Raw genomic sequence first — 14363 nt, forward strand, 5'->3', positions numbered from 1 at the left:
TCGAGGTCCCTGTCCGTCTGTGCCGCTCCGGCGCTCGGCCACCGGGTCGCCCCGCGCCAGCTTCGCCCGCGCCCCGGCGAATCCCCTGCGGCTCTTGTCCGCGGCACTGCGGCGGATCCCCCGCGCCTTCCTCCCGCCTCGCACGCGCAGCGCCTCGCCACAGCCGACGTGTCTGCGCATCTGCATCGCGGCGGGTCTCCTCCCCACCGGCGCCGCCTCCCCAGACCAGCTCGCGCCCGCATCCCGGCCCGCGAGCGTCGCCTCTGCTCCGCGCCGGCTCCGCGTCCCGCGCCGTCCGGCTTGCCGCTGCCGCCTCCTGCACGCCGGCTCCACCCGGGCCGAGCCCCTTGTCCGCGCCCTTCGCAGGCGTCCGCCTGCCCGCGTGGCCGGTTCCCCGGCCAGCCCGGCTCCGCCTCCGCGCGCCGCGCCCGCCGGGTGCGCCCGTGGCCGCCTGCTCCACCGCCGGCTGCCGGCTCCCTCCCGCGTCGCCCCGGCTCTGTCCGCGCAGCCGGCTTCGCCAGCGCCCGGCCGCCAGGTCGCCGCGCCCCTCTGCTTCGCCCTGGCCGCATCCCGGCCCCGGGTGGTCGAAGCGGGGGCTAATTGCTTTTTCGTTTTTGATTTAGGGGTGTCTATGTAAAATTCTAGGGTCTAGTTTGTAATTTTAGATTAAAATCTACCTGCCACAAAAAGTCATGCCACGTAGGCAAAAACGGGCCCCACCTGTCATAAACTCACTTAACTGAGGCCGATCCGCCGATCAGTGTCTTTTGCAAAAAGATTACCGAAGACATGGTGTTTTCTGCAAAAAAAAATGTATTGTAGTGGTTTTCACAAAACCTTGCCTTCAAAGTGGTGGTTTTGTGCAATTTACTCCCAATTGTAGCCAGAGTGGCAAACCCACCACTTCTAGTCTCAGAGTTAATTGACACAACTAATGCAAGGTGGAACATGGAGTTAGTACAGCAAGTTTTCCTGCCATGGGATGCCGAGGCGATCTTACAGATTCCTATATGTTTGAGAAATGTACAGGCTTACTGGGCTTGGATGTTCGAGAGATCTGGCACCTTCAGCGTGAGGTCTGCTTATCGCATGATTGTTGAAACTAAGAGAAGGCGCGAGGATTGGCTAGAGGAACGCCCGGGTACCTCGAACAGAAAAGAAGAGGAAACCGGCTGGGTAAATTTATGGAAGACTACTGTTCCTGCTAAAGTTCGGGTATTCCTGTGGAGACTAGCGCATCAATCTATACCAACAGAGGATGTGAGAATGCACCGGAATATGGCAACAAGCTGCACGTGCTCTGTATGTGGTATGCCGGACTCATGGAGGCATAGTTTGCTGGAGTGCTCAGTAGCTCGATGTGTATGGTCGTTGGTCGATCACGAGTTAACTGATGAACTGTTGGCCAACACTGAACAAAATGCTAAGAGATGGTTGTTCTCTATGATCGAGCAGCTCCCCCATGAAAAATTCATTAAGCTAACTGACACCCTTTGGGCTATATGGTGGGCACGGCGAAAGCTAATCCACGAGGGGATGAATCAGGCCCTCTGTCGACCTATATGTTTATTTCCCATTTCATAGCCGAGTTGGGGGAAGATCAGCGCCCTGCTCCTAACCAGTCGAGAACCAGGTCAAATGGAACTCAGAGAAGATGGATACCTACTGCAGAAGGCTATGGTAAGATCAATGTCGACGCTGCCGTCTCACAGGGTATCGGCGCTGTGGCAGGTGTATGCAGAAATAATAGAGGAGGATACTTGGGGTCCTCAGTGTTCGTCATTCGCGGACTGACGGACCCTCCAACTCTAGAAGCTATCGCATGTAGAGAGGGTCTTTCCCTTGCGGAAGATCTGGGACTGCAGAACCTGATGATTGCATCAGATTGCGAAACAGTGGTGAAGCATATTAAGGAGAGAACAGGAGGGAACTACGGTGGAGTTGTGAAGGAGATTACATCCTGCCAAACTATTTTCAATTCATGTATTTTTAAGTTCGAATCTAGGAGCTCTAATGTTGAGCCACACAAATTAGCTAGGTATGCTATTACATTAGATCAAGGCCGCCACTTATGGCTAGGGCTTCCACATAATACTAATGTAATACCGGTTGATATACGAACTCATGAATAAAGCCTAGCTGATTCTGCATCAAAAAGTCATCCCGTTAGGATTGAAGTCGCGCAAGCAAAAATTCGTACAAGCAAAACTGTGCCCGAGCTGGAATTTGAACTAGACGTCCCGTGTGTGTACGCATCTAGCTAGCCACCACACCGATCAAGCCTTCATGGCAAATATTTGGCTCGAAGTCAAATGAACTAAAAATACCGGCATAAATTGAGCATTACTTAAGAACTGCAAACACTTTTTTGAAATTACAAAACAAAATTTTGAATTTTAGATCAATTTGAAAATCCTGAAGATTTTTTCTGTACGTGAACAAAAAATTAGATGGAAACCTTTTTGTAAAGCGCGAACAAATTTTCAAATTTCAGAACAATTTTGGAAAACGCAAACATTTTTAAATTGGTGAACATATTTTGAAAACAGGTACAACTTTTGAAATGCAGAACAAAATTTTGAACATGAGAACAATTTTAAAATCCTGAAGATTTTTTGTGTACGTGAACAAAAAATTGAAAATGGAAACATTTTTTGTAAAACGCGAGCAAATATTCAAATTCCAGAACATTTTTGAAAACACAAACATTTTTAAAAGGGTGACCATATTTTGAAAACAGGTAAAACTTTTGAAATGAAGAACAAAATTTTGAACCCGAGAACAATTTTAAAATCCTGAACCTTTTTTTGTATATGTGAACAAAATATTGAAAATGGAAACATTTTTCGATAACTTCAATTTTTTTGTATAACACACAAAAAAACATTTCTTGGCCAACATATCGACCTCCTCTTGGACTTCATCTTCATAGGCATCCTTTTTGGCCTTCTTCTCATTGTTCCTTTCTTTCCACTTCTCATTGTTTTGGACAATACCCAAAAACGGGTCATGCAAAACAATCCTCCCTTTGGTTCCCTCTATTTGTACAGTTCTTGTGTGTAGTCAAGTTGCAAAGCAAAAAACCGAACATAAAAAATTAGGTGCAATGATTGCATAAATAAAATTTTGGGCCACAAAGTTCATACTAAAATTAGATACTCACTAGCATGTCCTCTGTCATTCCACTACGCTTTGTGTGATCAACTTGGGCAACACAACCTGCTCACCGGTTGCAACACTCTTGAATTGCACTCCACCGATGATTCAGTGAACTGATTGTGCGTTCAGATGATACTGCCACATTGCAGTGATAGTGCAGGGAATACGTTTTCAATAAGGCTTCGTGTTTTGATTGATCCCTGTAATAGGATTGATGCACACACTTTCCAATGCCATGGCCATGCCTTTTCTTCCTCTGACAAATCGTTGCTTGACCTTGAACCTTATTTGTTGTAGGGGCAAACCTCAACGCTACAACATCAACTTCATTGTATGTATTATTCGTCACTGGAATATTGTCTATGCCAAAGCATACATTCATCAAGTTCATAATCGAGTGTTGACTAAATATGAAAAAATGATTCATTCACCAAGTTCACAAACGTTGCATCATCATTCATAATTCTAAACATTGCGTACGGTCGAAGTGTGATAAAAAAAATTAAACCTTTCCAGCATAGGATTGAAATCATCGCCATCGTTGTACTCGCCGATCTCAAAGAACATGCCGATCATGGCCAATGAAGAGGCTTATGTGAGAATGTAGTTACAGATGTAAAAAAAGTCAATATCTCGTTTTCTTGTTCTTAAATCATGAATTGGATGATGTGCGTTTCATCAAGTATGAACATATTGAATCAAGACACACATGGCACTACGGTAAGACGTGAAAACACCCGATCCCATTCCACGGTGCTCATTGCCGGAGGCGGCTAGTGCCCATGGCTGGAGTTGAGGCGGCGACAGTCTTCTTCAGATTCTTCACCCCCGGCTTCTTTTGCCGGTGGAGCGGGCCGTGGCCGCACGACGCTTTCTGCCTCTGCGGCAGCGGGAGCCTGGCGCGACAGCGACATGAGTCGTGGTGGCAGAAGGAGCAACAGCGGGGACGCGTACTGTGGCGGAATGTAGCTGCGGTGGCTGCGGAACATGGGCCCATGGTACGGCGATCATCAGCACCGGCGGCGGGTGGCTATGTGGCCATCAGCGGCGCAGGTCGAGCTCTGATGATGACGGTATGGTGTCGAAGGGGCGACAACAATGAGGTGAAGTGGCGGTTTTTTTACGGCATGGAGTTGAAGGGGCGATGACAAAAAAATGGAAATAGGGAAGCTGCTGGAGCGTGTTTTTCTTCTGTTTTGTGCCAACTTTGGAATAAGGGAGCTACTATAGATGCTCTAAACAGGGCTCTGCTGGCTCTCATTTTGGTTTTTGTCCCCAAGCCAGTTTTGAGGCCCTGCTGGATATGCCCTGATTGAGGGAACAGTGGATTACCTGCATTATAGCTAAAATGTTTTTTGTGCCTGCATCATCATAGCTCAATTGGTTGAGTGTTGAGACCAAATACGGTTCATACGTTTAAGGGTACCTCTTTTTTTCTTTCTGAACCGTACATGTAGTCATGTACTCTAATGTGCCTCAAATTCTTTCGCTGCACTTCAACATACACGCAGCAGCAGTATCTCGTATTATAAAACATATCCTCTCGCCGCTGAGGAGAATCCACATGCAAAAACAGTGCCTTCAAACATCAGCAGTCAGCAACACATCACAGGTTGTTCAAACTGTCAAACTGATCCATAGGTTGTCCAAACCACTCTCAATTAACATAGTTCTCACGGAACTAAGAAACCACCAAGATTCTTACTCAATGACTGCCTCCTTTGGAGATAAACCACATATCTTTCGCTCCGAGAGATCAAGATCATCTTATCATAGCAGCAGCATGCAAGGCTGACATTTCTCACAGCAAATCGCATAGAAAAAGTTCAGTCAAAGCAACCTAAGCAACACATAATAAGTTGTTCAAACTCGTACAATTAAAATTACTCCCTGATTAACAAAAAGTTCTGGCAGAAGAAAACACTAAGAAAACGTCTAATGATATAGATAAGCAGATAAGTTTCTTGTTGTACGTGGGAGCCCCTCGTTTGGATATAAGCCACAAGTTTTCCACTCCCCAGAGTTCAAGATCACTGTAGCAGATGCATGCAAGACATGCTTCACTCTTAACATTTCTAGCGGCGGACGATGTAGACCATCATCGTCAGCTGCTCCTCGTTATCCATCAGCTTGAAGAGACAGAGGTCCCCCTCCCGCAGGTGGTTGTCGTGGGCAAAAGACTCCCATCCTTTGTAAATGCCCATCCGGTTGGTCGTGTCTAGCGTGCGATGCCTATAATTCAGCTTGGTAGTCCATGATCTGCTCTTCCCCTCCCGCTGAAGCACCAAACTGATTGAACTATTATTTCCATCATGATGGCCAGCAGCAAACTTCTGAAGCAGATATCTGGCTGCGTACTGCCAGACAAAGTTCTGTTTATATACATAACACAGGTCAAATGTTTATATACAAAACACAGGTGCTGAGATACTTGGGAAATTTGTTGCTATTTATTTTATCGAGGGATACAGATGCAATTGAGGAATTAACAGAAAGCAACAGAAAATGTTTTCCCTGAACTTACTAGCATGGGAAACTGACGCATGCTCTTGCTCACGATAGAAACATAAAAGGGCGGTTTGAACTTAATCTCCTCAACTTTCCCCAGACATTTCAAATACTGTGCTGGTGTTAGACAAGCTCTGTCAGCCAGGATGAAGAGACTCTCGGAAGCTCCCTGGGAATCCTCAGAGACTTTACATTGTTCATGTTCTGAAGAGTACACTTCACCTGGACAAGTTTTCACATAGATCAGATAGATATAATGGGAACTGAAGTGCACATGCATCCTAGGAGTGCCAACATTTTATTACCATCGGTAGGTGGTTCCTCCTTCACACCGCCCATCGTGGCACTTGTACTTCCATGATTCGAGACAATGTCAGTTCTTCCACCAGGGTAATGCGCAATGCTCGCTTTGTGAAGGAGATGGACTGTCACTCTGAATCTTCTGTGCTTAACATTTGTCATTGGTTGAAAGAGGCAGATATCACCAGTACTCACATGATTGTCACAGGAAAAGTTGCGCAAATTGAGGTTGCGCCGACCTGCATCAGGCATGCCAGATGGCGTGATGTGGAATGTGCATTTCCAATGCTTTTTCTTCCCAGGCAGCTGGAGTATGACAGTTGTGTCTTCACATGGAAAGTGCTCGCGTGCATAATCCTTTTGTATTACCTAATTGAAAAAAGGAACAGAATGTGATTTTGATACTATTAACCTTGTTATATAGTATGACAACTGTAGTATAGAATTTAAAAGCTAAGACCATCAAAATGGCAACGATAATGTTGATTTAGTAATGCATGTGCATTTAGTTGCAAGCATACCATTCAGAGTTTTGAGTTAGAACCGAAAGGATGACCGACTTAAATAGTATTATAACAAGATAATGCGTGTTGGTAAAGAGAGTGAGCAATTTTCATACAAAATGCATGGTAAAACTTACGTACCAGAGTGCCATGCCGTTTTGCATTCGTCTTCTTCATCTGTACAACTAGCACTGTGATTTTAGGTTGAATTTTCTCTATAAGTGCGTCTATTTTCACCTTCTGTGCTTTTGTAGGATAGCACTGCGCTGATATGACATAGTTATTCGAAACCGTCTGTAGATTAGCTGGCTCCACAGAATTGTCTACAGATGGACTGTCTTCTGCTGTACAAATATTTCAACAGTAAGAAAGCATGTGCTGGAGGGTAACTGCATAATCTGATTACACAACTTAACCTGACAATTCCTCAGAAGAATAACATCTTCCCTTCTGGCTTCCATCTGAATCGCATGGATTACTCATCTTGTATATGACCTGTAAAAAGAATCATATATTATATCAGGTGGCACTATTCAAAGGTGTTTTCATAACTAATTTGATACCCTGATCATTGAAGATCAGTATGATGCCCTCTTCCAAGTTCAAAAGCAGAGCTCATGCTGTTTGTGGTCTGTATGATACCTAAGATCATTTGGTGGGATTTTGATCATATGCCATACTTTAGTTTGTAAGTCTTAACCCTTTTTTTCCAATAGACTTGGTCAAACTTAAGAAACTTTGACTTACAACAAACGTAGAACTTCAATTAATTTGGAAAGGAGAGAGTAATTCAAAATTATGCAATGTACTCTAAGCATGTATGTTGGATGTCTGCAAGTGACAGTTATGCAACTGGCAATAATGTGCTCCCTCAATATATCCAAAGTTGATGTTTCAGGCATCTACATAAGCACTGATATATGATTCCTAATACATTCATTAGGTGTTTGTAAAAGAAAATTACTATATAGTTCAGGCATTTAATATCTACGCTATGCATGTGAGCTTGATTTTGACTGCAGATATACACTTAAACACTCCATCCTTTATTTGAGCAGCAGTATGAATCGGACAGTGCACAACTTGCTAGAGGCGAAGACTTTAGAGAACTGGGTTACCTGCTCCCCATCGTCTTCCTCTGCCCCTGTCTGCGGTGGCACTTCCCCTTCTCCCTCTGCTCCCTGCTATGCCAGAGGTCGAACCATGTACATGATGAGAAAACATGCAAATTGTCGATAGTATTATAGTAATACATATTTTCATGAAGGAAACTAGGCAAAGGATGCGGAAATCATTTAAGTAATTGAAAATAGCATCTAATCAAGAATGCAGCCAAAAGGAGGCAAGAAGATCCATGTCATACTAAAGTGGGGTACATGGTCGAAGGGGGGAAAACTTTGTCCATAGAAAGGGGAAACTGTCATGAATATGGCATAGAAAGAGGGCAAATCAACACTACAGACTTGAAGAAGAGAAGACGCATGACTAAATTTCAGGCAAAGAGTGGAACATTGCATAAAAAGCTTACCACGGTGCTGCCACTGTCACTGGTGCTCGCACTGCCTGGCAAAATGCAAAAAAGTATTCTTTAACTTATTCGTAGAAGCTACAACCACCGTATTGAGAGGAAGGCAAAGAAGAGCAAGAATTAAAAGACGCATACTGGCATCGTTGTCGTGCTGGTAGTGCCTGCGGCACATGCTCTGGTCGAACACCTTCACGGTTAGCACGACATGGCTGTCATAGCTTATGACGAGGAAGTGCCCGAGCCGCAGGCCGTGAGCACGGGCGAACTGCTCCCATCCATGCCCCAGGTACATGTGGCCCTCCGCGTCCAACACTACTTCCATGTCCCACAAGTGACGCCTGCGCCCGTCCTCCCTCAGCTTCACTTCCTGAAGCTCACGGCCGTCGAGCACCTTGGCAAACTTGTCTGGCAGCCTCTGCGACGAGGATTAAGCAGCGGTCAAATCAAAAGTGTAGTGTTGAGCCAACCAAACAGACCACTGACCAAAGATCAAAGCATAGAAACAGAACTAAAATGAAACAGAAAGTGAGAGACTGTGTGAACTGTACCAGTTTCTTCAAGAAATTCGGGAGTAGGATCAGGAAGAACTCGAAACCCAACAAGTCTTGAAAGGTTGTCTCCTCTTCCATCGTAGCAAAACCGCCGTGTAGCAGGAATGCGGAATGTCCTTCCAAAGCTTCTCTTACGAAGGGAGCTCCATCAAACTGAAAGGCAAACAGACAGATCGAGGCTAGTCATTTATGGAGCAACCCTTATGGTCTTACCTGTGCGTTTATGTTTTCCAATAGAACATTATTTTCTCCATGAGAGCATATTCATATTCCAAATCCGTGTGGAAGTTTGTGTTATTCTTTGGGCAATTTGAAATTGTCGGAATGAGTGTGTCTTTAACCGGTCATCTATTCCTAAATCTTTTATAGGTTACCTTCAGAGCTATGGCGTCCATCCATAGGTGGCCATCACTGCAACATGTGGAAACACATGGTCTTATGACCTTTGAGTGCACCCCGCGAAAAACAGATGCACGGGGTTTGTTCAATCAGTTTGGCTCGAGAGCAAGTAAGAGAGTATGTGGATAAATCATGTAATCTCGTTATAGACCGGATGTGGTCTTATTTGATTTTAATTCTTTTTTTTCTTGGTGACTTGGGCTTGTTTCATGTTAAATTAATTGGCATTGTACATCGCTTGATGCATAGGCTGGGGTCTTCCCCTTTCCGAAAAAGAAAAAAAAAAGGTCAGCTGACATTTATTCAAAGTTGTTTGCATAACTTATGATACCCTAAAATCAATCAATATCACTATGATGTCCTAAGATCTTTTGGGGGAATTTGGTCAAATGCCCAAATACTACTTGGTACATTGATTGTACAGCTGACTTTGTTTTGACATTGATATTGAGCCCTCCTTTGGTTTGAGTTCTTGATTTATTTGTCCATATGATCGACCAACGTTTTGCCGGGTTCCACTATCATCAAATATAAAAATCATCCAGTGCAAAAGCAGTACAAGCATAAGAAAAGACTAAGTGCCGCCTAATTCTAGCACATCGAATGCAAGCGGGAGGTTCTGAAAGCGACAGAGGTAGTTACAGAATTAGCACCCAGGACTGCACTACCCCGTCAGCATCAAAGTTTAATTACATTCCATTTTCAGTTATTTATATCATTTATAAATTTGTGTGCCTAACTTTCCCATTCAGCAGACAGCTCCACTGGTGTACATTTGCAACTTCTGCAAACCCTCTGGTGTACATGGTTCGACCAGCTCTAGTGGATCAGATTCGCCTCTGTTCCTCTCAGTGCAGCAGAGAAACCCCTTTTAGTCATAAAAAAAGTGGAGTTGCTTTTGAAGTAGAATTTCTGTGTAATGACTCGTGAATTTGTGATCAAATATGAAAAAGGAAGAAAAACATCGAGTGTCAATAAATGCACAAATCACGCTGTTCATAAGATTCTGATGAATACGGTAAAATCCGCAGCCATAATCCACATCTAAACAAACAGTCATGGTCTAAATTCCAAACTTCCGACTGATTACTTGAGCTTGAGATGCAGAATATGAGTAGAACATGTATGAGAAATCTTGCTCGCATTAGAGAAAAATAGCACAGGGCAAACCTAATCCCACCGCCGGCTGGACAGACTGATTAAAGACTTGCCTCTCAAGCGGAGTCCCGGCGGCCGACGCCGTCGAGGCAGAGACCTGGTGAGCAGTGTCCGCCGACGGGGTCGAGGCAGAGACCTGGTGGGCGACTGGGCGGTGTCCTCGAACTGGAGCTCAGACTCAGAGACGAACTGGCGAAGAAAATCCCAAATCTCTAGTCGTGCATACCGATATAACCCCCCAAAATATCTAAGCCTGCGGTGACTCACTAGATAAGGCAAAGTGTTGACTCACTAGATAAAGGCAAAGTATTTTTGTATTTTTTTGCGAATGGGATAAAGGCAAAGTAGCTTAGGGCATCTTCAAGCAGACCGCGAACCCCTCGCATACGTCCGGACTATACTGATCAGAGCACCGAAGTCATCTAACCCAGTTTTGTATAGGTCATGGCGCGACGGGCATGTTCTCTCCCGCAAATCGAAGACAAACGTGGGAAGCTTTGCAGGAGTCTGGACACCAGACACATAGGACTCCGACACCTCAGCTCACCCAAAACCATTCCCGGACACTAGACACATAGGACTCCGGCACCTCGGCCCACCCATTTTCTCCACTTTCTTCTTTCTCTCTTGTCTTCGCCGCTGCTTGACCACCCCGGCCGGCACGCCACACCTCTGCCGAAACTCTACGTCTCCCTCACGTCCAACCAGGCTCGACCCCGCTTCTCCTCTGTCACCGTTCAACCAATTTTCTCCGACCGCCTCGGCATGTACCATCCGCTACTGCTATACTCATCATGCCTGGCAACTGTTCAATGAATTGCCGGAGCTAAAAACAGTTTTCCCTTCTTTGTATCAATGGATTCCGACTTCAAGTACATATACGAGCACTATGTTGAGTCGTCCGACGGTTCGTCCGACAAGGAGTACTCAGATGATATAGTGATGATGCAAGCAGTCCTTGAAGACGCAGAGTGTGCAGAGGAGCATTTTCTCAATTTTAAGGGATCGATAAGGGGCCATCCTCGAGTGCTCAAGTGCAACAGGGTGCGTGGCCATTTGACACTGATGGCCGATTATTTTTTCCCCGATGCACTCTTCGCAGACCATTTTTGCCGGCGTTTTCGGAAGTGCAAGATTGTCTTCGATCCTTTGTACCATGGGAAAGATTGGATTCTCTGGTTAGCAGAAGTACACGGCTGCACTCCGGATGCTTGCATATGGCATGGCCCCTGATTCGTGGGACGAGTACATACGGATATTTGAGAGCACATGCGGAGATGACATGGTCAAGTTTGTAACTGCCGTGGTTGAGGTGTTTGGACCTCGGTACCTGAGAGAACCAAGTGTGGCAGACACTGAGACGCTCTTCGCAATCTCAGAAGCAAGGGGGTGGCCAGGTTTACTTGGATCCCTTGACTGCATTCATTGAAAATGGAAAAACTGCCCGAAGGCTTTACAAGGGCAATATCAGGGTCATGTTAAGAAGCTCACCATCATTTTTGAAGCAATTGCATCAGTGGATCTTTGAATTTGACATGTTGTCTTTGACATGCCCGGGTCTCACAATGACATCACTGTGTTACAACAATCACCTTTGTTTGCGAGGCTGACTGAAGGAAAAGCTCCTCCTTGCCACGATATTGTATATAGACATGAGTACAACAGGGGTTACTATGTGGTTGACTGTATCTATCTTTCATGGGCTACTTTTGTCAGCACCACTAATCCAGTTGGCCAAACAAAGTCTCACTTTGCGCAAAGATAAGAAGCAGCTAGAAATGATGTTAAGAGGGCATTTGGAGTCGTTCTACAGGCATTTTTGCAGTTGTTCATGGACCTGATAAACAATAGGATCCGGAGTCCTTGTAGGAGGTGATGCCTTGTTGTGTGATCATGCACACCATGATGGTTGAGGATGGGGGTGAGGATGCTGCCCCAGTTCTAGAATTTGAGAACATGGGTGTTCCTATCCAACTTTCAGATCAGAATCCAAACACATTTCAAGAGTTTATTCAAATGCATCAGCAAATTCAGCATCGACCAACTCACAACCAGCTGAAGAAAAATCTGATTGAGCATCAGTGTGCGGTTAAAGGGGACAAATATATTGGAATGTAATATTTAAATTTGAACTGATGTTGCGCGTGACTATTTGTACGTCTGTACCCTATGCGTGCGACCATTTGAACATCTCAATTCTATGTATGCGGCTATTTGAATGCGCGGGCTTTCAAAAATAATAAGGTCGGATGTATGCAGTTACGGTTGGATGGTAGCCTCCTGCATCCATGTTCACGGACTGATTCTCCTTGTCCATGGACGAATGCGAGAGAAAATTTGCGGGTCGGCGTTGAAGATCTGGTGGACCCCTAAATTGGACAATGTACCTTTCATGTCCGGTGATATTGATATGAGAGCTTCAATCATGTCCACATAAATTTTGAAAAATATTTACGTAAACCGGATGATTTTCGTTTAAACCTGACCAAGATTATTACATTTAAACATATTTTAACAAAACAAAACCGAACAACACTTCTTTTCGTCAAAAGGATTGGATCTATTTTAAAAGTTCATCATAAGTACAAAGCATCTAAATTGTAGTAAAAATTACATCAAGATTTCGAAACCACTCAATGGCCACTACTGCCGCCAACACCATGTTGTCGTCGTTCCTGTACGAAGCTAGCCTAGTCTAAAATATTCATCGACCATGGAGGCGTATGTGTTCCACGTTCTGTCTTTCCATATTCGGTAAGCTTACCGGCCGTGAGCCCCGAAAAGTGAAGCCGCAAGAAGGGAAGAATATGACATGGGACACAAGACAACGCGGCGTCTATTTACTACCTCCTACTCTTCATCGCTGGAGTCCGTCGTGTGGACATATCACCGGCCGTGGACAAGCTAGCCTCATTGTTGTTGCGGTCGGGCATGAAACGCGTGGGCGGCATGGCCGACGCAAAGCTGGCGACATCCGAGTTCACCCGCGTGTCCTCTTCATCCGCCTCCGTAGCGATCTGTGTGAACAATGCACCGTGCCCCTCTGCCACGCGCACGAAGAAGGATCGTGAGTGCAAGTGGATGTAGTGCAGATCATGCCGGGCCCGGTCAGGCCAAGCTGAGGTTGTGTGAATGTGGGCGCGAAAGTGGGTTTCTTGGCTGTCACACTTGTTTAATGCCGGCAGACAGACTGATGGGCAACCGGTTTGAATGCACAAAGAACCGCCCCCGTCCCATCCGTCAAGTGTCTCCGGCATTGAACAGTCGTAAAACCAGGATGTGGCGTCGACAGCGCTGTCTACCACCGCACTGCTTCAATGATGATTGCTGGTGGTTTGAATGTCTACGTTAAAGATGTCCTTACCAGGTAGCGACTCCAGCAAAGTTGACCCATCGTCATGCTAACTGTCATTTTAACAATTTTGAATGCAAATGCCTACCGTCATTTTAACGATGAGCACTACTAGGCGAACGACTGATTTAGACGACCAGCGCACGACGATGAATCCCAGCCATGGAATCGCGTCCAGAACCCACACTCTGTCCGCGGGATTTTTTTATCGTGTATAGATCGGCCACAGGCTGTCGTGTGTGGAGCAATTCCGTTTAACGATTAGAATGCAATTGCCCACCGTCATTTTAACGATTTTGAATGCAAATGCCCACTTCAATATTAACTTTCCCAACCATTTCTTGTATATTAAGTATAGTGGCTCATTGATTTGTGTAGATGGCATATGATTCGCATTATCTGTAGATGGATCAGATGGTGGAGCTAATGTTGTTTGATGACTCGTTGTTTGATTCGAGCTTTGAGTCCAAGAGTGTGATGGATGTCGATAAAGAAAGGTAATCTCGATGGTTGTTGAACGGATATAGCAACAACCGGAAGAGAAACGAAGTGTCCGGGATCACAAGTTGGTTCGTGGATATTTCGCCGGAGCAGAATCAGAGGCCATGGCCAACTCATGCAAGATTATTTTGTGCCGGATTGCACCTTACATGTTTAGGTGTTCCGGCGACACTTGGCATGACCGAACGGCTGTCCATCAAATTGCAGACACGCAACCCCTTCGTTGGCGCTCCGAGGTGGAGGTGAACGAAGCATGGACGTCGGCTAACGCAAATATGGTGTGGCGTGCCCACCGTGCGAGGCAGCGGACACACGAGGCGGCGGCAACCCTCGTGGGGGTGGACGTTGGCGAGGTGGATCGGGTTCTCTAGCGCCCGTATGGTGCACCAATCCGGGCGCTGCAA

At 45.5% G+C, this 14363-nt stretch overlaps 1 protein-coding gene across 4 annotated transcripts; it reads right to left on the reverse strand.

Annotated features, from left to right (window-relative positions):
- Positions 1 to 4852: 4852 nt before the first annotated feature.
- On the reverse strand, positions 4853 to 10346 carry LOC123059363 (B3 domain-containing protein Os03g0619600). 4 transcript variants are annotated; one of them, XM_044481947.1, is made up of 10 exons: positions 10160 to 10346; positions 8547 to 8702; positions 8134 to 8413; positions 7999 to 8033; positions 7589 to 7654; positions 6887 to 6965; positions 6612 to 6814; positions 5973 to 6336; positions 5684 to 5889; positions 4853 to 5516 (listed from the first exon to the last, which is right to left on the reverse strand). In XM_044481947.1, the coding sequence occupies exons 2-10, from the start codon at positions 8625 to 8627 to the stop codon at positions 5235 to 5237; spliced, it is 1596 nt and encodes a 531-aa protein (XP_044337882.1). In that variant the 5' UTR covers positions 8628 to 8702; positions 10160 to 10346; the 3' UTR covers positions 4853 to 5234. The 4 variants fall into 4 exon arrangements, with proteins under 4 accessions (XP_044337882.1, XP_044337879.1, XP_044337880.1 ...); XM_044481944.1 differs by having other exon boundaries at positions 4868 to 5531; XM_044481945.1 differs by having other exon boundaries at positions 4871 to 5531; positions 6612 to 6811.
- Positions 10347 to 14363: the final 4017 nt, after the last annotated feature.

Source organism: Triticum aestivum, chromosome 3A, assembly GCF_018294505.1.
Source record: "Triticum aestivum cultivar Chinese Spring chromosome 3A, IWGSC CS RefSeq v2.1, whole genome shotgun sequence".
NCBI classification, from domain to species: Eukaryota; Viridiplantae; Streptophyta; class Magnoliopsida; order Poales; family Poaceae; genus Triticum; species Triticum aestivum.

Coding starts and splice junctions, on each gene's coding strand:
- LOC123059363 (XM_044481944.1), bottom strand. CDS start 8,627: ATGGAAGAGGAGACAACCTTTCAAGACTTGTTGGGTTTCGAGTTCTTC. Junction 8,414..8,546: donor CGAATTTCTTGAAGAAACTG/GTACAGTTCACA, acceptor TCCTCGTCGCAG/AGGCTGCCAGACAAGTTTGC. Junction 8,034..8,133: donor CCAGCACGACAACGATGCCA/GTATGCGTCTTT, acceptor GCATTTTGCCAG/GCAGTGCGAGCACCAGTGAC.